We start from the raw sequence: 25,585 nt of genomic DNA, 5'->3' as shown, positions 1-25,585 counted from the left end.
TTTTAAGAACCTTAATAAACATATTAGACAATTCATATGCAATGGTAAACCTCCAAGGGTTTCAACTGAAAAACTTACCTGGGACTTTAAATTGGGGGGTCTTAAATTACCAAATCTGAAAAAGCATTATTTGGCAGCCCAAATGCAACTTGTTTCTTTTCTTTTTGGTAGGGAAAACATCCCACCGTTTTAATTGGAATGCATGCACTCAAAGAAACTGTCCCTGCGGATTTTGTTTATAAGTGGATGCCCAAAACTATTTCTATTAGAACTGACAACCCTGTATTAATACATGTCATCAAAACATGGTATGAAGTTCGTAAAAATGTTGGACTGGAAAATAATTTGTCGCCCAAAACACCTCTGAAACAGAACGGACTCATACCCATGTCACTGGACAATAAGACCCTGGAAATCTGGCACCAGAAAGGAGTCCGTTATCTGGAGGACTGTTACGAGAATGGATCTCTTATGTCTTTTGAGGACCTGAGGAGGACGTATGATCTGTCCAGCAGAAACTTCTTCTGTTACTTACAGTTAAGATCCTTTCTTAAAACTACTCTTGGACATCAGATGACTCTGCCTACACTCAGTGAGCTGGAGAGGCGACTTCATGAGGGCAACGCACCTCGTCTTGTTTCAAAAGTGTACTCTCTCCTGATGGAGGATACTTCAAAACCAGGTCTCCATAAGTCAAGGGAGAGATGGGAGTTGGACTTGAATATGTCAATTCGTCCAGAGCTCTGGTCTGACTTCTGTCAAAAAAGTTGAACTACCACAATTAATTCCAGATACAGGCTGACCAAATTATAACTTTCTCCATCAAACCTACATCACGCCAGAGAAGCTGCATAAATATAAACCTGAGATATCCAGCTTGTGCTTTAGATGTGGTCTTGAAGAGGGCTCCTTCCTGGTTCACATGGTCTTCCACTAAACTTAATACAATCTGGCATGATTTCTCAGACATTATAACAAGACTCCTGGGAGTACATCTCTCATCATGTCCTCAAATGTGCTTGTTAGGGGATTTAACAAATATTGAAGCTCATATGAGAAGAACTCAAAAGAAGTTTCTGACTTTGGCCTTGTGTGTTGCCAGGAAGTGTGTAGCCACTACATGGAAGTCTGATTCCATGTTTCCATGACTGATTGAATAATAAAGAAACTAAATTATCTCCATACCTGGGGTCCCAGCGGGTGGGGTTTCTGCTGGGTGCCTGGGTGGGGCTCCTGCTGGAGGCATGTAGGAAGCTCCTGCAGGGGTCGTGGGTGGCGCTCCAGTCGGGGGTGAGAATAGGGCTCATACCCCGGGCGCACGTGGGACTTCTGGCGGTTACGCGCCTGGGACCCCAGTTGGGGCCACGTCTGAGGCTCTCTTTGAGGCCCACTGGGTCCAAGCTGGTTCATCTTGGATGACTGCTGTAAATACATCGGTTCAGAACATGTTGCTTTCACAAATGTCCAATATACACCTGTCTCACACACACATCTGCTAAATCTAACAATATGAGCAAAATGAAACAGTAAAAGCCAGTAAAGTTGTTGTGGAGTGCTGCCAATTCAGAAAACGTTGGTTTTGTTATTTATTTCCAGTAATAATGTGAAATATTGACTTGAAAACAAAGGTTCTTACATTTCTCAGTGAGCGGTTGTTTCTCCTGAGGGTTTGTCCTCCACCAAACACCCTGGAAAACTTGAATTCAGTAAGAATTGGAAGCTAAAAGCTCGCTCAGCAATTACAAGGGCAGTTTTTTAATGGTTAGATCATAAATCTAACAAGAGGCAATATGTCTGCACTGGAGGTGCAAAAGTTTAAAATGAAATCCAGTTCAAACTGGCTGCAGTGCAGATTTGAGTGGATCAAAGAGTTGCAATAGAAACGGAGACGGAGTCGGACTCTGGTCACATGACTTGGAATCGAGTCAGACTCGGTTCATGAATTTGATGATTCTCGAGTTGACTTACAACTTTAACTTGGACTTGAGTTGAGACTGTTTTCCCCCAAACACAGATTGAAAAAGAAAAGTATATGAACTTGTGTGTATGCGATGTGCGCGTGAATGCACGATACGATTAATGTACTAAAAGTCTGCATTGAGCGAACATTAAACCCACCGCCCGACCCGGGCTACGGCCGGGTCGTGAACCCGGCGGGCCCGCGGAGTGACGGCGGGGCGGGACGCAGCGCGGATCGGTCCGGTTCCGAGCTCACGTTCCGGGGTCAGGCCGAGCCGAGGAACCCCGCGCCGCACCGCCTCCCCGCCTGCTGCCCCGGTGACGGCCGTGAGAGAGTCTCCAGCAGACGAGGTGAGGAACCGGAGGCTGCAGCCGGAGATGGAGGCTGTGGACTCTGGTCCTCGTTCTTCAAGCGGAGCAGCTGAGAGCAGTGGCGGTCCGAGCTGGTTTAGCGCCCGGGCTGGAGCTGCCCCAGCTGCTTTGAGGGGTGGGGAGGGCGGGGTGGCTATGGCTATGGGACTTTGAATTCTAGGGAAAAAAAAGTTAATTTTGCTTTAAAATGACCATGAAAGCACCTGAAATCTTTATTTGGAATTAAACTGCCAGTTTATTCTAATTAATGAGCAGCTTTAACATGTCTCATATGTAAATTAGACAGGACTTTATTCTGCTCATTCTGCACAGGCTTGTTCCCTCCAGACATTTATTTAACGAGAGCCTCAGTAGAAATATATCATGAAAAGAGTGGATGGGCTGAAGCATATCTATGCAGACATATTATACAGCTGTAGCATCAAAGTTAACGGAGAAAGAAAGAGAGAAAGCTCCAGCACCAGGATCTGTTTACTTCCTGTCCTGTGGCTCCACTCTATTTTATTTGTTTTTATTCTTTTTTTCAAATGCAACCATTAAGAGCAATAGGAACCATGATTATTTCTGATTACATTTCTGTGTACATATTGGGTAATGCAGGTTGAACCGACAGCACGGATGAGTCATTGTGTTTCATGTATCTACACACACACACACACGCACACACACACACACACACACACACACACACACACACACTCCACATCGCCGTCCATCACCACACAGTGTCCACACCTGCACCAATTTGTGTTACTGTCAGTCTATTGATAACCTCTGCTCCTCTGAATCACTACCAGTGTTTGTTTGTTTGTTTGTTTGTTTGTTTTTGTTTTGTCTTGTAATTTCTCTTTGTCATGAGAAATTGTATGCATTACAGGTCTTTGTCCCATTTTTCCATAGATCAGGAGTATTCTGTGTGTTTCTCTTCCCCTTTAACATCTACTTCTAATAACAATATGTAGTTTCTTGAGAAAGTTAACACTTATGTATTTCATCAAACATATATGTCAGTGTAAGTTGCAACTTTGGCAGAAAGAAATAACCGCGATCCAATAATCAACATAGGGCAGTATGAAGATTCTTATCAATATCTGTGTGCATTTGTCCAGGTAAAGCTCTTGAAATGCCTCTGCTGCGTGAAAAGGAGTCATTGGTAGAAACCATTCAACCTGACAGCATTTTTTTTTTACAAATCTATATTTATAATATAAAGTAATTCATATAAATCAAATAAACACATTGAATAAAGTAATTCATGATCTTTCATATTTCTACTCACTGAGTGTCATTACACTCTAAAAAGTAACTCAGAGGAGCTTCTAACACCACTTGATTTAATACATGGATCCAAGTAAAAAACTGTAATTAGTTGATTTTGATAAACTTTCTAAGTTCCAAACCAATTTTTTTCAAGATATGAAAAAGTTATGTTCTTAATTACATCAACTTAATTTTGCTTGCAGTTTGAACTCAAAATTCATTGTTGATGGGTTTAAAACAAAATTCAAGTTGTTATAACTTAACAAACTTGGCTTGATAATTTGATTTTGTCAACGTTGACTTCACAATTTTAAGCTCCCTCTCGCCACACACCATGCCTGGACAAGCTGGACAGTGGGTTAGCAGGATGAAAAACCTCGATACAAGCAACATTTCATGGTGACTAAAATTCATTTTTAGTAGGGTAAGGACACCACATCGGCATGGTTAGTGTTGGTCACAACATAAAGGAAACAGGCTCTTTGAAGAATTTAACAATGATGATGGTAGTGTCGCAATGCATCATGGGAGTTTGGGATGAGATATTCAAAATTTAAACACTGATTTCATTATTTCGATGTTCTGATGTTAATAGTGTTATTGATAGTTGTGTTTGGTTGTGTTCTTGTTCAGTTAATCTAAATAGTTTAGTTACTTTTTCTGTCAAACCTGGAATTAGAAGTATTGAGCATTTAATCTGGTCCTGCTACTACTCTAAAACTTACAGAGTTCAACAGAACAGTTCCCATTTACCTCTGGGCTTATTAATAGCCTGATATTGCCTGTGCAGAACCAGTCCACAGTGCCCATGACAGCATCGTATTCCCAAATACTCACAATATTAAGGTTCAACAGAAACTGTCCATTTTAACTACTTAAAAGTGGGCAGCCAATTTATTTGAGTTATCAACTTAAAAATCTTGCATTTATTAAGTAAGCAGTACTTAAAATGATCTTTGACTGATGACAAAAAATGAATTCACTCAAAGTAATATAGTTTGTTGATTCAATGTAATTTCTGAGGTTGCCATAACTGAAAAACACTAATGCAAACTGTTGCGTGGATTTTTTTTGTTGAGTCTAGACATTTCTTTTTGGAGTGTAATCTTTGATGTTCTTCTCATAGAAGTGGCCTTTTTCTTTGTGATTTCAAAGGCAAACCAAATAAAAACATTGTTAACTTCACATTGAATGCAGTTCTGGATTTTCTTCACTCCTCTTCAGCATTACCTTTACAAAGTACATTCTCCTGTGAGAGTATAGATCCCTGTGGTGTCAGAAAAAAGGATCAAAAGTCTCTTCCAGCAGACATTAGCCGGAGTTACAGCCAGTGTCGCTCTCCTCTGGGCTCCTGCTGCCATGTACCACTAGGGGGCGCCTTCTAGTTAACTCTTTTCATAGTGACTTCCTGTTTGTGTTTTTTTGTCAGGATTTTCTAAGTTTATGATAATTGTTTGTTTTTCTCAGTGAGGAAAACATGACTCTCACTATTGAAATAATCAGCTTTTGTTTTTTATATTTAGTAACTGAAATGCTGCTCAGTTTAATTTCTTCAAGTTCCGTGGCTGTTTTGCTAACTGTTAGCATGTCAGTTTGCTAATGTATGTTTATTGATGGTGCGCAGAAAGCATAATTCAGCCATTGCATGACTAATCTGCCAGTCACGAGACACCACAGATACTCAAATTTCACTTGCAGATACAAATAAACTCGTTTTGAAGAAATGTTTTTGGATCAGTTATGTGAAGTTGGATCATTTCCATGTACACCTGACAGTCTCTCACAGTGGTTAAAAATCACTGCTCTTCATGACCCTCAGCTCTTCCCTCAGTTGAGGAATAACAACAGATGCTATCTATTGTATTGTTCTCCAGAGTAGTGAAGAATTCAGAAATTATCATATTATTCATGTGTGATCGGAGTTATTTCAATGTGAACATTCAGCTGTTATTCTTCCTCTGACCAGCAGGTGGCGGAGAAGAACTGGCTCAGCAGGAGTCTGAAACCTTTTTTCACCTCTGTAGTAAGTGATTGTAGCTTTACTGGATCATGTTTGACCCTCAGTCTGTAGATAAAGTCTTTAAAAAGCCCTCATAAGTGGTTTTGGTCTCCAGACTTGACCCAGACCAGGATCAGCTGATCGTCTGATTGATCGACAGGTTGTCAATACATGACAGGACAGGAAGGCCTCCACTTCCTCATTTACTGCTCCCTTTACAATATGGCTCCTCACTAAATCAAAACTCTTATTCACTGGTAATAAATTTAAAGACGGGAGTTTAAGAAGAACAAAAGATGAACAGAAACGTGTTCAAGTTCAAGTGAGTTTACATTTGACAGATAACAAAGAGACGTTTTCCTCTGAACCTTCTGTTAGAAACCTGTTATCAGTGCAGCGCCAGGCGCTGAGATAATGATCCCTTTATTGGAGGGAGGGACGAGAACAGACTTTTCCCTTCAGTCAGCCTTTGTTTTTGTCTTTTCAAATCATGCAGCTCAGATCACTAGTCCGTGTCTTTAAAAGATTTAAAAAAAAAAAAAAAAACAGTCAAAGTCAAAATATGAAAGATTTTCTCTTGAATGACTTCAGAAGCTGTGATCACAATTCTAATCATCTTCATTTGATCGTTTTCATTGTGCAGCTTTCTCTTGTTGAACTTGTTGGAACTGTGAAACTTTAACATGAGGTCAAACTCTCAAAACTGGTCCGAGAGGCTCCAATCCGGTCCAACAAACCAACAAGCAAGTGGTCAAAAATTCAAAGAAAACACAGATTTGTTGACAGTATGTCGGCTCTGGTCTCAGTGCTGAGTTGTGTCTGCTGCTGTTACATTCTATAAAAACATCACTGTGTTTTCTTTTTTTTTCTTCTTCTTTGTTTGGCTGAATTGGAGCATCTTGTGGCCTGGTATTGGCCCATGAGCCTTATGTTTGAATCAGCGGGACGGCCAAGCTTCACACCATACTGTATAAAGCTTCAAAAGTTAAAATTAACACCATGAGTCACTGATTTATCTTAAACACTAACAAAATTCATTCATGTTGCATGGATTATTGCTTCAGAATGAGTTGGAGGTTAACCTGAGGTTACATAATGTTGATCATTGCTATAATTGTCCTCATTTGACCACTGTCACGTGCTTCCTGAGTTCTGTAACTAAATGGGAAGTCACACATGTTAAAGATGGATGCCATAATGTGGCATTTAAGTCTCATGATTAATAGCGTTAAAATGCCTTTGTACATATAATCTCTCATATAATCTTGATTTTTGCTATAAAAGTGCCTGTTTTGTCCATTATCACTAATTCCATGAATACTGTTATAATTCCACTTTATACTCTACCCTACTCTATTCTACTCTAAATCCATCAGTTCAGTTTTAACCCTTTTCCAGGTTTATTTCTAGTACTTTGAGCTGTTTCTCTTATTTATCTCCTCATATCAAACCTGAAAGTTAATGAGTCTGTCCATGTTAAATGAAATTATTGCTTTTTTTTTTTAATTTAAAGGTCACCTTGAATCAGCTGTTAAACAGTATAGATGTTTATTTAGATTTGATTAAACTGCTCCGGTGGCAGTCTGGGAATGAAGCGGCTCAGATCCTCCGCACTGAGCTGAATTAACACTTTAAACCGGTTTGAGGGAAAATGAAAACCATAATCTGCACATATGTGAGATTATGTGCGGGATTATTGGATTAGAGCGTCCGGGAGGAGGCGGCAGAGCGAGCCGCCCGCAGTGACGCTGCCTCGGCGGAGGAAGTGCCGCTGACCCCCGGACAGCTCGGCCGCGCTCCTGCGCAGCAGCGTCGGCTCGCGGATCGGATCGGCTCGGCTGGGCTCGGCTCGGTGCGGGACTCTCTCCTCCATCACTTCCCCCCGGAGCGATGAGCGGCGAGGCGGGCGGGAGGCGAGCGGAGCGCGGCTTCCCGCTCCGGAGCGCCGCGGCGGAGCCGCGGAGGAGCGGGCGCTGAGCGGGGAGCCCGCGGCCGGACCACCGGAGCGGAGCGGAGCCCCGCGATCCCGCCTCCTCTACCGCACACGGAACACGATGCCGACGGTCCAGAAAGTTTTCCTGTCCAGCCCCCGGCCGCAGACGGCCGGTCCAGCAGAGTGAGCTCCCCCCCTCCCACACCCCCTCCGTGTCTTCCAGGACGTCCGTCCCGGTGACGCCGCCTGCCGCGGGCGGAAATCTGGCGCACTGTCCCGCAGCGGCTGCGCCGGAGCCGCGGTAACGTCCCCACTCAGCGGAGGTCACCATGGGGGCAAAGCAGAGCAGCCCCCCCGCCAATCCCGCCGCTAACGGCCGGACCAGAGCCTACTCCGGCTCCGACCTGCCCTCCAGCACGGCCGCCGGCAACGGCAGGACTCCCGCCGGCGGAGGCGCGCGGTACCACGGCTACAGGGCGCCCGGAGGCTCCGGGGGCTCCGGAGGGTCCGGAGGGTCCGGAGCCGCCAGCGGCTCTGGAGCCAGGGCCAGGACCGCAGGGGGCCCCGGGACCAGACCCCAGTCTGGGATCAACATCCCGAACAGCGGCGGGGCTTACAGCTCCCCGGAGTCCGGCAGCAGCAGCCCGGAGGAGGCGGCCGCGGGGGGCGGGCGGGGGCCCCGGGGGCCCCGGGAGCCCCGGCTCATGATCGGATCACTACCAGCACACCTCTCGCCTCATCTGTTCGGAGGTAACGTCAGCTGCGGGGGGGTGATGGAGGGGGTGGTGGTTAGGACTAATGATGAGGGCCATGCGGGGGGCCATGCTGGGGGCCATGCTGGGCGGAAATAATGTAGTCAGTAAATAAATGTTGCTTTATAGCACCTTTCACAGGTAAAAACTTTTACAATAGACACAATGATGAGGCCAGTAATGAGTGGCATCTATCTGCTCCACATCAGGAAATAAATGTAATTAGTAACCCCAACCTCAAAACCATGAAGAATTAATTTGAAAATCAAAAATGAACTTAAGTTTTCAGCCAATAACAACTACATTAAATCATGAGCTGAGTGAGTTGGAGTAACTGAAAGTCTACATTCAAATGAAATCGATTTCTAACACTTTGGCAGTTTTCATAACTTGAGTCTTTACTGCACACTGAAATCTAAAGATATCAAGCAACTTTACCGCTGTGTTTTCTAAAGTGTGCTAAATATCCCTAAATGTAAGTGAACACGGCTCTGCCTGCTCTGACTTCTCACCCACTGGTTTTATTGTTTCAAATAAAACCGACTCCTTCCAGCAATACACACCTTGACCTCTGCCAGTAAGACAAATTCAGACTTTATGTCTTTGACTTTGTTATCTTCAGATACCATCAAACAAACTCAGTTTTCGTCAACTCAACGTTTTCAACAGAAACTGTTTCTCTTGAGTCGTTTCCTCAATTCTTCTTCTTCTTTTTTGACTCCGGATGTTTGTGATGACTCAGCTGAATGGTTAAAGATCACTTTAACTCACGAGTCAAGACAAGATAGTCTGCTGGTGTCCAGGCAGCTGGTTCACTGTCGGACACCAGTCCACCACTAGTTGGAGCTACCGAGCCGCCACGCCGTTCAGCACTCACATAAACACCTGAACCGTTTTAAAACAGCGGTTTATACACAGGATGGATATCGTCCCTGTCGTCCTCAAAGGTTTTTCGCGTATTTTAGTTTCATGGTTACATAGACACAAACTTCATGTTGAGCAGGAAAAACAACTTTATCTTAATATTTCCAACGTAGTGGACTAGTTTTAAGTAAGATTTTTCATTTCTTCAATAGATAAGCTCGTCATTAGGAAGATCTGTAATCAATTAATTCCTCAGGGTCTCCTATAGGAATCCAGCCTCCCTTCAGGTCGGTGAACAGGTCAACAGGTCAACGCAGCCCCACATCATGATGCTGCCTCCACCCTGTAATCACTGGCATCAACAAACCAGCCCCACAGAGATCACCAGCTGTTTCTGTATCACCACATAATTTACCAGAAATGTCAAACGAAGCTTTCGTCTGACGAGCAGGACAGTTTAGACACAGTTTGGCATTTCAGGCTCAGAGCTTTTATCACCTGACATTTGTATAAATCTGCTGTCAGCTGATATGAGGCGCACAGACCACAGAAAACAATCCAAATTTTACATCATTTACTGTCAAGGATTGGAATCCCTAGCTGTCCCCTCAATATATTGTGTATTAATGCAGCCTTCAATCATAGTCTTTATCAGGCCTGTTTACGTGACAGTGTTTCCAGTGACAATACATTGTTTTTTTGTCTTGCCTCCACAAAAGTTTTGTGTTTATACGTCAACTTATCAACTAACCCAAACTCATTCAAGTTTTCAAATTCTCCAAATGGTGAAATATTTGGTCGTTTTGTGCAAAATTAAGTGAAGAGATTCATGTTGGAAATACAAAAGGTTTTTATCAGGCTTAATAAAATGAAATGAGACGCTTGAAACACACACACACACACACACACACACACACACACACACACACACACACACACACACACACACACACAGTCCACAGAAGCTTAATAATTACCCCAACTGTCCATCACGGCTGCTCACATGAGCCAACAGCATTTAAACAGCAGCTTGTTCAAAGTGCAGGACTCAGCTCGTCCACGTGTTCCACTGTTTGCTCAGTGGAGATGAAACAAGGAGAACTCAGGTTCCCCGACACCGTCAGACCCTGCAAACACCTGAGAACCTCAGGTCTCGTCCTGCATTCCCAGTAATCCGTCTTCAGTACTGATCCATCCACTCTCTTTCACTGATCACCACGTGCTTTAATTCATCTTTTTTCAACTCATAGCACTTTAGCACAAATCGCCATCAGTAGAAAAATGTTTGCATGGTGGTTTTTGTTTTTTTTTAATATTTCAGAGTAGTGGCAGCTCTCGTGGTTCACGCCAAACACACCGAGGCTACTGGAGGTGTGTGTAGCGCTGGAGCCGAGGCTGCAGGGAAATGGGTCGAGGGACGGTTTGCGTATGAAGTATAACTTAAGCCAAACTGATGCTAAACTTAACTTAAATATTATCTTGTTAAACTTTGTTTTTCAGTGTTGGCTAACTAGCTGGGATCAATGTCCACTAGCTAAAGCCAGTGTTGTGGTTTTACCTGTTATTACTTAAAGGTGCAATAAGTAGAAATGTGGTGTAAAAATAATTCAAAATGCTGCAATTTGTCATTCAGTATGGAAGAAACATTTGCTTTAAACAACTTGTCATGAGGATGAGGAGGAGAACGCTATGTGGTTTTTATTTGGTCTGCAGTTCCCATTTCAATCACTGGGTGTCAGTAGTACTTATTGGGCCTTTAACGATTGTTAACTTTGTAATCTTTGTTTTGGCCAACGCTAGCTAAGTAATGCTAATGTTCAGTTTTCTTCTAAATGTTAGCTTTTCCTGCGGTGTGCGGTCGATCGGAGCAGACTGGACGATGGATTTGTGGCTCATCTGTTTCCAGCAGTGTGTGAACTGCTGGAGGATCCAGCAAGAAGAGCTCGGTGCGCTGATGATCTGAGGTCTTCACGCTCTCCCCTGCTTTAGGAAAGTCGGTGTGAAGGTTCACGAGCTGCAGGGATGTTTGTAGCCGAGTCGGTTCAGGTTAGCTGAAATCTACCTTGATGGGATTATCCAGCCTCTTCTTAACCTGCTTTCTTAATCTCTGCTGCTTAGTGCCTTTGTTTTAGTCTGCTGGAGGTCTGTACCTTCCATTTCTGTTCCTGCTTTAATTACGAGATTCTGAAGGTTTAAAAAACCTGTTGCTCACTTCTTGAATCCCGTCTTGCAGATCTGATATAAAACAGGAACAGACACAGTCACTACCTCAGCCTCCCTGTAGGCGGCAGTGCTGAGCATAAACTGATGCTTCTTGAACCGGGGAGTAAATCAGAGCAATGTTGTTGTTGTTGTAGTTGTTGTTGTTGTTGTTGTTGTGACTGCACTAATGGAAGGTTTAATATACAAACTTAAAGATATTTCAAAATGGCACTTTCAGTTAAAGCTCGTGTCCGGAGTTTTGAAAGAGAGAGGTTTTTTTAATCCAACGTCTGGAGGTTCCGTCCTCCCTCTGCTTTCATGAGCGACCAAGCCACGCCCCTTTAATTGTGCACGCGCATTATCTGTGGGGTGAAAATGAGAGCCTCAGAGTCCTACAGCATCCTACATGTTGAGCTGTTTACGGTGGATGTTCAGCAGACCATGGATATATCTGAGGTAAGCGCGGCGGCTGCTGCGTAGCTAACTCTCCTCTGCCTGGGCGAGTGCACGTGCTCTCTGGCTGCTCCACACGTTGACTGAAAGCACGACAAGGCGGAAGCTCGAAATCTATTGGCTGACGCTGACCGGCGCTTTTTCGGATAACATGGGGGTCTATGAGACGAAGGCGGGGCTCATAAATAAATTTTTATATTGCTTTATGCTAATATTATATTGTAGTATCGAACCAGACTGACACATTGAAGCTCTGTTGAAAAATGATACATACATTGGAAACGAACGGCAACGAACGGACACGAGCTTTAAGAAGATGGATTAATGATCAGGAAATGCACTGAGTGTTTTTCAAATTGGCTATGTGGCAATAATAATGGAAAAAAAAAAATCAAATACTAAAATTCATAGAGGAAAAGTGACACACTTTAGCGAAATATCCCTGTGTTGACAACTTTGATATAAAATATTAAACACAATCAGTGGTGATAATATTCCAACACCCTTACTCCACGATTCCCAGGTCCTGGGAATCGGTACCGTGTCATTTCAAAGGTGAACGGTATCCATCCCTCAGCAGCAGCAGGAGGAAGTCCACACTTCTCCTCTCACGTCTTCTTCTCGTGTCAGTCAGTGGGAGCCTCTCATTAAATGGCGGATTGAAGCTCTTTGTGTCTGGTGGATATATTTGCCTCACCAGATGTCTCGCTGCTTCATGGTGTTTGGTTCATTGAACTTCCGTCTTTCAGTCGGATGGTCTGTGACGAGCTTTCACTTTCAGTCTACACTGCAAAAACAGCCCTACTATAAATAAACTAAATATTCTTAAATCTGGGCAAATTTTCTTGTTTTGAGTAAAAAATTCAGCCAATGGGGTAAGCAAAATTTACTTCGCTAGAATTCTTAAAACAAGGCTATAAATCTAGCCACTTTAAGACCATAATGTGTCTTAAAACTATAAAATCGTCCAAAATGTAAGAAAATTTGCTCATAACAAGCAAATAAACTTTTTCATGTAAGAAATATTTACTTAAAATAAATGTTCTGCTTTCTTGATGAAGCTGACTTTAAGAATGTTTTACTTAATTTAAGAATTTCAATTAGTAAGAAAAAACAACTTGACATGGGCAAGATACAAACCCATGACCTCTGGGTTGAGAGGCAGATACTCTACCACTAGGCCATCACTCCAGTTGTTACACAAAGATATCAAAAACAATCTACTTTTTTTTTTGCTTTTAAAATTTAAGATTTTTGTTCTGATTTTCAGATGAGTGTACGTCAGGTTATGGTTCTGTTCAAAATGTGACTTGAAGCTTGTTGTCAGTGTTGACAGTGAATAAAAACAGATGAATTCAGACTTTAATTGCTGTAGTTTCTTGAATTGAGAACTTGTGCCATTTGTCTTTCTCTTAAAATAAGAAAAAAAATCTTGTTCCCCTGCCGGGATTTCATGGATACATTGTTGTAGCTTATTACTAGTAATTCTAGCTCAATATTAGCTGTAGTATCTTATTGAGAAAATGTTTGATATATTTTCTTAAAATAAGGATAATTTTCTAGAACAAAACTTGCTTGTCAGATTATTTGAATTTTTAGACAAAAAATAAGAACAATTTCCCTGAAATGAGACTTTTTTAGAGACTGGTCATGGAGCTTCGGCCGGCTGGAGTCACTTCAAGCCGAGGTTCTGGATCTTACCCATCTGTTTGGCTTGTGCTCATGTGGAGACTCCAGACTGTGGATGTTGCCTCCCTTGTCTTGTGTGGTCAGTTTTAAAGTAGAGACATCCCAATCACAATTTTTTGCTTTGACGCCAATTGAAATTTTATTTTCTCTTTATTTTTGATATTTAGGTAGCTGCGGATCTCAATACTTTCTCGATCAAATCCTTTTATTTTCTTGGTATATTAGCCTTCTTAGTGGTTTATGGTATACATAAAGACGTGAATCGTTCATAATCTCCTGCATGTCATCAGTTTCAGAAGTTGAGGGGCTGATGCAACCAGGTGGGTCGTTTGGAGACCAGCAGCGTTCTCTAAGATCTTGTATTAATGTTGCTGCAGATTCATTCTTCCAGCTCCTAACTTCTGTTGATGGTATGTGATCATTGGCCTGTTATTCCAGATGGACTGCAGAGCGTGCTCCGTTACAGCAGAAAGTGAGGGCCGGTTGTTTGCGGTGTCACATAGTTGTGGTGCAGACGCTATCGGCCCCTGATAAGACCAGTTCTCTCTCTGCAGGCTGTTGTGGCAACACGGGTCCTGCCATGCTCCATCCACATGTGAAGCCTAACCAACCCGTCAGGAGGCTTGTTTGCCAGTTTATTTTTTACCCTCCCCCAACACTTTGCTGTTTTTCTCGCACACCGACCATCTGCTGAGTCTCACATGGCAGATGATTACCGGCATGCACCACCTGGTGAAACCTTTCCTGAAGCTTTGACTCCAGTGAGGAAACAGTCAGAAGCACTTCTGAAAGTTCTTTGTGTCAAAAAATACCAAACGTTTCATCAAAATAATACTCATCCTGTAGTCACACCCTTTTACATATACTCACAATATCTGACTGCTTTGGCCATGTTGGATGTTTGCACCACAAATGGAACTGATTGTGACTGAATTATTTGGCAGGCTCATGTGTTTTCATCTCTACCTCCAGCGGAATAGGGTTTCTTTATTTGCAGGTAAACAGTGTCTCTGTTTTTCACATACTGGCCTTCATGAGGCTCTTCAGTCAGTTGTTTACGTGTCCTTGGATGAGACTCTGAACCTCATGTTGGTGCCAACATTCGTTGAGTACCTTGCGTGGCTTTGTGTGTGTGTGTGTGTGTGTGTGTGTGTGTGTGTGTGTGTGTGTGTGACAGATGGCTGTGATTGTGAATCTGAGATTAAATAAGTGAAATCTGTTTGTAATTTGACACCAACCTCATTGTCTTCCTGTGACTGTTCTACTGGCATAACTGAAAGCTCAAACTTTTAATGAAAGAGCTAACTTTGACACTTTTGTCTGATACTGTCTCCAAATGGAAAGATAAGTCATTGGATACAAGAGTTTTATTGGTTTCCTTTGTTTTAGAAAGAAACATCAACACCAATGATGTGAGGACCAATAAAATGCAATCAAAAACCAACTACATGTAAACAAAAGCCAACAAAGGTTATGCGAAATCCAACAACACTGATCCAAAACCCAATTACAGTGATCCCAAACATAACTGTACCGATCCAAAGCCTAACCACACTGATTAAAAAAAAAAAGAAATAAAGAAAGAAACCCAAATAAACTGATCCAAAACCAACAATACTGACCCAAAACCCATCTACACTAATCCAAAATAAAACAGTACTGATCCAAACCCCAGCAACACTGATCCAAAACCCAAATTAAGTGATCAAAAACCCAAATAAACTGAGCCAAAACCAACAATACTGATCCAAAACCCATCTACACTGATCCAAAATGGAACAGTATTGATCCAAAACCCAACTAAACTGGTTCAAAACCCAACTACACTGACCCAAAATTCAATTACACTAATCCAAAACACAACAGCACTGATCCAACACCAGCACAAAGGTGAAAAACACTAATGCTAAAGTCTATATCAGTGATGTAAAAGCCAGAAAATCTAATGTGAAAACCAATAACTCTAATCTAAAAGCCAACAACACTGATCCAAGATTGAATTCTGCAAAAAGCTCACGACTGATGTGAAAGATAGAAACGTGCAAAAACAGACAACAACACTGAAAGCACTGATTTGAAAGCTAAAAAGCTAAAAGCACTCATGTGAAAGTCAAGCACATAAACAGTGATTCATTTACCACATGTATGAAGAAGTCAACAGTGGATAGGACGCGGTTCCTAAAGCTACCTCTAAGGCCTCCTCGTGTAAATTAGGACTTTAGTCCAGTTTGATAACTAAAGCTCCACTCATGAGTGTTGCAGTGGTGTGAGTTTGTGGTCAGTTTTGCAGAGGTGTGGGAGGTGTGGGGTATGATGGCCATGTCCGATCACATGACTGAGGTATTTTGGTCTTGAGGTCTGTGATGCTTTCTGTCTGTGAGACACTGAGGGACCAGCAGACGGAGTGATGAGGGGAAGGACGCCTCTCATCACTGACCTTACTTACACCCGTTTTCCCGGCAGCTGGAAGCAGATTTATTTTTACCCTGCAAGTTGTTGGCCTGTTCAGCCTGTCCCCCCCCCCCCCCCCCCCCCACCACCACCCCCACGGTCCATTTTTACTACGGTTCCTTTCTTACCCGTTACAGTGCAGGTGCCACTGATATGAATTACAAATGCGTCAGCGGCCAGCTGTTTCCCAGCTCTGGGATCGATAGTGCGACCCTCAGCTGGACGGTCTGATCCGATCAGATTTAAACTCAGCTGTCTGAATTTCAGGGTATAAATAACTAAATCCCATCTTCTTGCGTGAGGAGGTTGAGGGAGTCAAGGTGAGACTGATAGACTGAGTTATCCTCACAGCAAGCAGCTGCAGCTTTCACATTAGGTTTGAGGCGGCCGCCAGCAGATCATTGGTCCCCGATGTGGAGCCAAAACTCAGCTGGTAAAATATCCATCCAGATGGAGAACCTTCCCTCTCTGTCAAAATAATGATACAGCGGCATCTTGTGCTGATAGTTCTGTTTGAACTGGTTTCAGGTGCATCAACACTTATGAGGAATGTGTCCAGTTTTTAGGGCAATTTATTTGCAGTCATATTGCTTAAGAGTATCAACACACTGCAGCCCTGTGGGCTTCAAATTCCTTCATATTCCTAATATAAGGTAGTGTAAAGTCCAAAAACTTTCACGATCCTGAAAGTGCTATATCTATCATTTTCATAAACAGTACAATATTGGAAGATGTATTGATGTCTTTCGCCTTTTTGCTGGCTGTATTTTCTCAGTGATGTATTCGGTGGATTCTCAGAATAACCTCGTTGTAATGTCGGGTATTTAAAGTCCATCAGGAGCTCCAGTCATGCAACACACTGATCATCGTTGATCGCAGACTGATGTGACAAACCTGCTCCTCCTTTAAGAATCCGATCAAACATCACTAAACAGAAGATCAATAAAACTGGAGTCGTTTAACAGCAATACTTAATTGTCCTCATCATAAGCGGTGAGATGAATAGTTTAAAGGTTTGTGGTTGATTTTAAGTCACTTTGTATAAAATGAAAAGTACAGAATCTGAAATATTGAACTAGAGGAGTGTTGACTCTGCTTTAGTTTGTTTTCCTCTAGGTGTGACCTTCGCGTTCCTCTTCGGCCAGCAGTCCGATGCCAACACTGCAGAGACAAAGATAATTCAGTGGTTCAGGACTGGAGAACGGCTCCTTATCTCCGTCAGTCCTATAACTCCCGGCGCTGGTGTTCATGGGTATGCTGATAAGCAGTGGGAGTGAAGCGCGGCTACGCCGATTGGAAGATCAGTGAGCAGATCAATAAAACCGTGATTCATAAACCCCGTTTAATAGTGCGGTGCGCAGGATGTGCTGATGCAGGGCAGCAGGAGGAGGCGGGGCAGGGCTGTGGATAATGAATAGGGATCCCTGGGATGCCCTCCAAGAAGCAGATTAGTTGCAGGGGGCAACGGCGTGGCGCTGGTGGAGTCAGGAGTGTGAAGAACTCCGGTCGATGGAGTGTGAAGCTTTAAAGCTCCTGGAGTTCGTTCAGGAGAACGCTCTGCGTCACGTTGGCCTCTGTCGGCACAGGCAGGACGATGAATGAGAGCCGAGGATTGATTTGAGGAGGACGGTTTGAGGCAGTGAGCGAGACGAGGACAGATCCGCCTCGCTCAGTCTCTTCCTCCTCCACCTCCATCAAAAGTCTTTCAGCCAAACAGATGTCATTAAATTTTAAAGGAAAGAAGATTGAGGAAGAAAATAGAAGTGCACTTTGAAAAGTTTGGTCTGAGACGTCAGGAAATGTTTAATGGATTTTCGGATGTCTGTGTTTATTTGTGAATCCCGACGTCAGTGGAGCCGAAACCCTGGAAGACTGCTCAAAAGTAGAAATCCTGTTGTGGATTCTACAAAATCTGTCTTCGTGGTTCATAGTTTCCTCCTGCAGTTTCTTCTGACAGTCAGGCCTCATTCTGAAGCAGATCACAGCTTCCTGACGCCTCCTCCTGTCGTCTCTGGCATCGTCCATGATTCAGTCCTGGACCCCAGGTAGAGAGGAGGTGATCGACACAGTGTGAACAACATGCGTATCGCGCTTTAGTCTTTTCAGGAAAGTAGGTTTTTAAGCCTTTGACACATTTCGACGGTGTGCTGACGTCTTCATCAGAAACGTCGAGATGTTTCCAGAAGTTTTAAAAACCTACTGAAAACAGGAAAAGAACACGTATGAAAAATACAAATGGGAGAACTATTATGAATAGTATCACTTTTGATAAATACATGAGTGCGATGTGAAAACCTCTGTGCTTTGAACTTTAAATTAACAGTGCTCTTTCTCTTTCCCCTAACTGGGACTGCCCCTGTCTTTCTTTTTGCCATCAGAAAAAAGCACTTGCTTATTTGACCCTTTCTTTTTTCCTTAATTTTGCTGTTTTTCATATAAAAGTGCCTGTCCAATATTCTCTCGTGAGTGTTGTGAATTTTCTTTCTCAGTTAAACGCGGTTCGTTCAGGCAGAATTCTCTGCAGCCAAGCCTCGGTCGTTTGCAGTGTGCATACTGCTCAGGTGGATATTGACCATAATATATCCGTCATGTATTGTGCAGCTCGAGTGGGGACTGAAAACAAAAGCTGAAATTTGTAAAACAGTCTTGTTTCGTTACAGCAGCACTTCAGAAGCGCTGCAGGGATTTCACACTCGCAGCTTTTATCTTTGGAGAGATTTGAAACGCACAAACCACCAGAGTTCCGCGTTTCTGTGTCGGTGAAGAGGAAAGTGAAGCTTTCCAGTAATTTTTCCTTTTCCTCCTTATGCGAACGTTTCCCGTCTCTTAGTGTGAACCTTGAAGTGTTGGTGCCCGGAGGAAGCAGATGTTTCACACCACACTGCGCCGTCCTCTCCGTGTAATCTGCTGGAATGTTAATCAGAGGGAAATGAGACGAAGTTGGAATAACCGACACGTTTGAGGGCTTTTGGCTGCGTCCTGATGCAGCCTTCCTTCGTGCAGACACGAGGCTGCATGCAGCAGCGTAGCGTCCTGCACGGCGAGCGGAGGATGAGTCATCCGGCCTGGCAGGGAGGCTCCGCTGGATGCATCCTCGTCCCGCCTCTCCGCTAACATTCCTCCACTGTCCCTGCCTCACCGCAGCAGACGGAGCTGTGAAAATACCGTCCCATGCATGTGTGTGTGTGTGTGTGTGTGTGTGTGTGTGTGTGTGTGTGTGTGTGTGTGTGTGTGTGTGTGTGTGTGTGTGTGTGTGTGTGTCGTGATTCACCTGAAACAGGTCACACACACACAGTGGAGAAAGCCTGTTAATCTAGTTATCTCATTAGCAAGGCAGCATGGGGAGCTGCAGCGAGCTTCACACACTTGGTACATGCTTCTTCTGGTGTGTGTGAGTGAGAGAGACATTGTGTGTGTGTGTGTGTGTGTGTGTGTGTGTGTGTGTGTGTGTGTGTGTGTGTGTGTGTGTGTGTGTGTAAATTTAGTCTCACAGAGAGGGTTTGCAGCTCTGCTTGTATTATATGTATATATTATTTTATTATATTATACTACAATATAAATGCCTGTACTGAAAGAGGGACTGCAGAGAGGTGAAGCCTGCCATCAGAGCATGAACAGCCCTGAGCATCAGGGTTGGAAGGTTTTCGAGGTGAACAGCTGGAAGCTTTCAGAAGAGTCTGTCGGTGTGGCGGCTCCCCCATCATTACGTTTCAGACAGATGTCTTTACTGAGCGATGTCCCGACACCTCTCCTCCTCTCTGGCTCCTCGTGGATCACCAGGAATCTGCAGATCAGGATTTAACCTCGGTGTTTCTTCTCCTTCCTGCAGGCTTCAAGTGCCCTGTGTGCTCTGTGTTTGTGTCCTCCGACGAGATGGATCTCCACCTGGTTCTGTGTCTCACCAAACCCAGAGTCACATACAACGGTAGGAGGGACGCTTCGCTTTCCAAATCGTTTGCTCGTGTGAGAGAATGAAGAGTCATCCAGCTGAACTCTTCAAAAAACACTCTTCACATTTCTTCTCCTTGAAGACAAACCTGACTGAGGCTTTAAAAAGTTGTAGGAAATGTTGACAAATGCTGACCAGAATGCCGCTGCTGCACTTAAGATAATGATTAACCAGGGACCTTCGGTTCCCGTACCCACTGTCACCCTCGTTTCCAGGATAACGAGGAGTGAAGCGGTGCGTTAAATGTGCTGCAGCTCCAGTCCAGGAAGGCAGTGCGAACAAGAACAAAGTCACAGTCTATAAAGTGAAGGAGAGGCCGGCGTCTGGGTTTGACGGACTGTAAACCTGGAGAAAGATCAGTGTGTTCTGTTTATGGTGGCGTTTTATAAATGAGACAGCAGTTCCCAGCACAGCTCCAGTCCTCCTGGTAATCAAACTATCATGGATGTAAATGGAGAGAAACAGTGGCACAGATGAAGACGAGACTCCAACGTCTCAGAAGCTCCTGAAAGCACAGCTGGAGGACGTTCCTGGGGGTTAGTCAGCGCTAGTTTTAGAGCCTGGGTCCAGCGAGACACACAGACTTCCTGCGATGGTTTGGAGTACTTCTGGAAAGTTCCTTCCTCTTCAGCGCAGCTGAAATGAAGAACTGCCCAGCAGCCGGTGGGAACCGCTGTTCCACACAGGATCGAACACAGCTGCACAGCTGGAGAACCGCTGGAACAGCCTGACAGCCACAGCAGCGCTGTGTGTTTGGCTGAATGGAACAACATTAATCTGAGGTTCTGTTTACATGTTTTCAAGTTAAAACCGCAAATGTTCACACTATTTACAATATATCACAGTATCGTCCACATACAGGGAGATTTATTCATACAATCAATACTGATTTGACCTATATGATGAAGAAATGCAGTTTTAGTAAGCTTCAGTGTTTACTACTTACTGTTCTGTGTTTGTGTGTGTGTGTGTGTGTGTGTGTGTGTGTGTGTGTGCGTGCATGTGCGTGTGTGTGTGTTATGGTACAACAGTCAGCATTTCCCGTGTTTCTCCAGCGATGGTTTTTAAAATGTTTACTGATCCTGTTCTCAGTCGAAGCAGTCGTGTGGGACAGTTGTAGTAGTAGTAAGAAATAAGGTCATACGTTGTGTCTGATCTGTACTTTCAGAAATTGCAATTGCACCAGTACCTGGATCAATAGTCGATATTGAGCCTACAGGACAGTCGGTGATAAAAAACTTTGCCCCCCCCCCCCCCCCCCCCCCCCCGCAGCAGCTCCACTCTGATCCCACCACATCACTGTTAAGTGAACAAAAACCAAAAAGTGCACAAAGCGCCGGCAGACGGGCTGAGCAGCATTCATCAGCTCGGTCATGACACCCTCCTCCTTCTAACGGGGCTTATAATTATCACCGTCACATTCACCAAATGACTAACTTTCTCATGGAAGTAGACGGCCACAGCTCGGCCGTTATGTAAGAAGATCCTCTCTTGCAGCCGGCCTGCCTGTGAAATCTTGTATAATCTCTCTGTAATGTTTCCAAAACTGCAGCCTGGCGCAGTGTTTGCTTCTCGCTGCGTCTACCGGAGACCCGCTGTGTGTTTAAGGACAGCTCAAATTTACACCAGCTCAACATGGTGTGATTCTTTTTCCCCCTTTGTGTTTTGGCTCCTCTGCTTCTTGCGAAGCATAAATATGGGCTTTTAAAAGGTCGATACAAACACCCCACGTGGACTCAGCTCTCAGATTTCTCAGGTTTCACAGTCGTACTGGTGTTGGTCATGTGGCACCGGTGTGAGGGTGAAAGGTCTACAAAGAGGAAAACTCAATGTTATTTGGAAGCACAGATCTAAAAGTACAGAAAGTCCAAAGTTGTCAACATCATACACTCATTTATCTAAAATCAAAGCTGTGCTTGAAAGCGTCGTCCCGTCTGGCCTGTTAGTATCATGTCGTCCTGTGCTAGTATGGGGGCTGGCCTTTTGGAAAAACAAACAAAGAAATTCACAATGTTTTTCCATATTGTCCGATATTGAGTTTAATCTAAACTTTTTCTTTTTTAAATAAAATAATCCCAGAAATTTATAGCGATCACTAAGCACAATCACATGATGGATATTTAGTGACAGTAAAGACAGGCACAGTGTCAGAACCAGCTGCTGGTGTCTGTTACCAGTTTAGAGTTGATTCCAGTTCAGCCTGTTTTCTTTAAGTGTCTATAAGAGAGGCTGCAAATCTCCTTTCTTCAGTCTTCACAGTTCCAGACTTCAGCTGGATGCTGTCAGGTCTGTTCAGAGCGCTGTCTGGAGAGCCGGTGCTGCTTCTGTCTGATAAAACACACTGGACTTCCCCTCCTGTCCCGTCCGCCGTGTGTTTCACTACACCTTCCTCTAGTTATTTTTTTGTTGAAAGTGTTCACAGTGAAACTGAGTTCCTCTTTCGAGCAAACCGGCTCAGAAACCAGAAAACACGAGAGCGAAGGACGTTGAAGGAAGTGGTAAAGCTAGAGAAGTGGAACGTGACTGAGCCAAAACAAAAACTGTGTTTTATAGCAGAAGTGAAGAAATGTCAAGTTCATAGCTGCCTTCCTGTAGTAGCTAACTCCCACAGTGTTTCTTAACTTAGCAGTTAGCATCTCTTGCTAATCGCGTCAGTTTACTCCCATGAAGGGTTGAAGACTGGAGTGGACCTCCACTCTGGACAGTTAGCATGTTAGCATGTCTCTCTAGCAGGTCCAGAGTTTGGTCCAGAGTACGGTCCGGCTTCCTGTAAAGCCTGCACTGCAGAAAGAGGAAGTGTGAAGGTTGCAAAAAGCAAATCCACAGACCTCTAGTCAACAGCAGTTACAGCATGGCCTTGAAACACACACACACACACACACACACTCTCAGATTTATGATGTGCAGTGAAACAGACAGATCGCTCTGTCAGTGAACGGCTCAGACAGGAAGTGCAGCTCAGAGGTCACCCCGCTGCAGTAAAAGCTCCTGCTCCTCCTCCTCACCAGCGACAGGTGATAAAACTCTATATTGTCAAAAGTATCAGACTGTTTCTACACACAGTCGCTCAGTGAGGTGCAGTGATCGGAGACCACCTGATCAATAAGACCAGCTGGGACGCTTCCTCAACAACAACTGTTTGAAGAACTAGAACAGAAAGGAAGTGACTGTGATCAACAGCAGCTCAGCCGCCAAAGATCCCAGAGCAGGACCGAGGAGGCTGAGGGGCAGAGGGTGAAGAGGTGGACGACATTCTGCTGCAGACCTCCAGACGGTATCAGATCACTTCACCAAACGCAGTGCAAAGTGATGGATGCAGTGGAATAAAGCTCACCGACACTGGACTCCAGAAGACCCCCAGCCTACAGGGGTCTTAGGACCTTAGAACCTACAGGCTTAGAAATCAGCAGTGATTGGTTTTTAACATACTTTATGTTTTACAGCACGTTTTAACGTCACTGTTCTCTCACTGTGGGAAACAGCAGCTCTCTGAAATCCAGCTTTCCAGCAGCAGTCAGACGTGGACGCTGGGCACGTCAAAGATGTCCGCATCCCATAATAACAGCCGTTTGCAGGCCTAAGTGGGTTAATCCACTGTTACATCAGGCCTAATGACTCCCTGTGTTTGGCTGCAGGTGATGGGTTTAATGGTGCACATGCTGACTTCCACTTTAGAGGAGGGCCGGCGCTATTCTTAGCAGGCCAGAATGGATGCTCTCTCACACACACACACACACACACACACACACAATTTGGCAGGGGAGTTTTCCGGTTGGCCGTCCGATGATATGAAAAGATTTGAGAGTCCGAACAAATTAGCGGTGCCTTCGGGGACCTTCAGGGAACACCAGCGCCTGAGCAGGATGAGAAGCCTCTCTGATCTTAAGCTGCAATAAAACACCGGCAGCCTTTTTCTCATGATGTTTCCTCCGTATGCAGGACAATACAGCCATGCTCTGCTCTCTCCTAAACAGACACCACTGTCTTCTCAGCTTCCAGATTATGTAATATTGCTGCTAAAAGTGCTGTTTTTTTACCAGATAATTCATGGCTTGAACTTTAATGTGTTGAATTTGATTAAATTGTATTCATCCTTGTCCCTGAGAAAGTTTCTTTCCGTTCATATAACCATGCAGTAATGGAGTCATGCTGTTCAGTGTGTTCAGTTATCATCTGTCGTGAAACGCTGATAAATCTCTTGGTTTGTTTGAAGGAGGGCAGTGTTTGCTGTTTTCTGATCGCCCTCTTGCCTCGGCTGTGTTGCAGAAGACGTCCTGACCAAGGATGCAGGAGAATGTGCGATCTGCCTGGAGGAGCTGCAGCAGGGAGACACCATCGCCCGGCTGCCCTGTCTCTGCATCTACCACAAAAGGTCCGCAGCTCTGCAGAGTCCTGCCGTGCACGGGCCTCAGTCATTTTTGCCATAATGTATAGAAATGCTCCACAAAGGAGAGGAACGGGCTGCTTCCTGACCTGCTTGCTGTGTTCTGTGGTCTGCAGCTGCATCGACGAGTGGTTCGAGGTGAACCGGTCGTGCCCGGAGCATCCATCAGATTAAAGCTTTTTCTTTTTGCACAGGTAAAACACGGCAGGTTCAGGTCTCTGAGGGGCGGGCGGAGGACTGACGGGTGTTTGTTTGGTCTCTGCGGCAGGTACCCACTGTGAGAGGGATCCGTGAGCGAAGGCGTGGATCCAGGGAGACTGCTGGACACTGTGACCCCCCCTCCCCTCACCCGCTCACCCAATAATGTAGAACCACAGTGTGCCAAATCTCATTCAATCTTCAGGGATACAGATCTTGTGTTTTATGTTTGAGTTGCACATTCACACTGGGCTCGGAGCGCACGGACTCCTGACGGCGGCGGCGGTTTGACCTTCGGATTGTACGCCGGGACACGTGGAGGAGGTGACGGCGGCGGGGAGGAGCTCGCTCCTCCTCCTGCAGCAGGGTCTGCCAGTGCCTTGATGAAAGAGACGCCCAGCACAACAGACCGCGAGCCGGGCCGCGCCGGGCCGCGCCGGGCCGCGCCGAGCCGGGCCGGGCCGCCATCTCACCGCCACTGCCGACTTAACCCCGGAGCAGCAGGAACAAGCCAGGCGGGACCGTCCACATCCGCAGCCCCTCCCGGCGCTGCTGCCAACATGGTGCCAATCGACTGTGAATACTGTACCACGCTCTGATCAGTGCTTTTCAATCATCATCCGTGAAGAGGAGGCGTCCGGGCGCCGCCCCGGACCCCCCCACGCTCACCAGCCCCGGGCCGCCGCGGCGAGCCGGGCCAAAGACTCGCCCTCTTCAGGGGGACAAACTGTCGATCCTCTTTCAGTCATGAATATATTTTGACATATTAGTGACATTCAGCTGTGTAACAACTTAAAAAAAAAAAGAAAAAAGAAATGAATCTCTGAGAAAATCATGATGATCTTGCACTTTTTCAGACGTGCTTTAGAGTTTTAAAATTGATCCTGCATCATCTTTTATAACTAAACACCCACCTGGATCAAATCGACTTCATTGAGACAATAAAATAAACTGTTAGAATGCATCAGAACGAGAGGAAGCGTCTGTGTGTTGATGAGGAGAACAGTCCAGTGTGTGTCCGGTATTCATTCATTCATCGATCGTAAAGTTTTTGTGAATTTAAGTGCTCAGTGCTGGAAACTGGATTTCTTGATTTATTGTGCAGCTCTGGTGCGGAGTG

The 25,585-nt window shown here is 44.6% G+C and overlaps 1 protein-coding gene across 1 annotated transcript; it reads left to right on the top strand.

Annotated features, from left to right (window-relative positions):
• The first annotated feature begins 7,292 nt into the window (after window positions 1-7,292).
• On the top strand, window positions 7,293-25,389 carry znrf2b (zinc and ring finger 2b). The gene is made up of 5 exons (XM_030103407.1): window positions 7,293-8,273; window positions 19,764-19,859; window positions 24,150-24,255; window positions 24,384-24,461; window positions 24,536-25,389. The coding sequence occupies exons 1-4, from the start codon at window positions 7,853-7,855 to the stop codon at window positions 24,439-24,441; spliced, it is 681 nt and encodes a 226-aa protein (XP_029959267.1). The 5' UTR covers window positions 7,293-7,852; the 3' UTR covers window positions 24,442-24,461; window positions 24,536-25,389.
• Window positions 25,390-25,585: the final 196 nt, after the last annotated feature.

The sequence above is a fragment of the Salarias fasciatus genome, chromosome 11 (assembly GCF_902148845.1).
Source record: "Salarias fasciatus chromosome 11, fSalaFa1.1, whole genome shotgun sequence".
NCBI lineage: Eukaryota > Metazoa > Chordata > Actinopteri > Blenniiformes > Blenniidae > Salarias > Salarias fasciatus.
This window is presented reverse-complemented; position numbering and strand designations above follow the sequence as displayed.

Excerpts from the sequence above, each read along its gene's own strand:
- znrf2b (XM_030103407.1), top strand. The coding sequence starts at position 7,853 with ATGGGGGCAAAGCAGAGCAGCCCCCCCGCCAATCCCGCCGCTAACGGC. Across the intron at positions 8,274-19,763 it reads CTCGCCTCATCTGTTCGGAG|GCTTCAAGTGCCCTGTGTGC; the intron begins GTAACGTCAGCT and ends TCCTTCCTGCAG. Across the intron at positions 24,256-24,383 it reads CTCTGCATCTACCACAAAAG|CTGCATCGACGAGTGGTTCG; the intron begins GTCCGCAGCTCT and ends TGTGGTCTGCAG.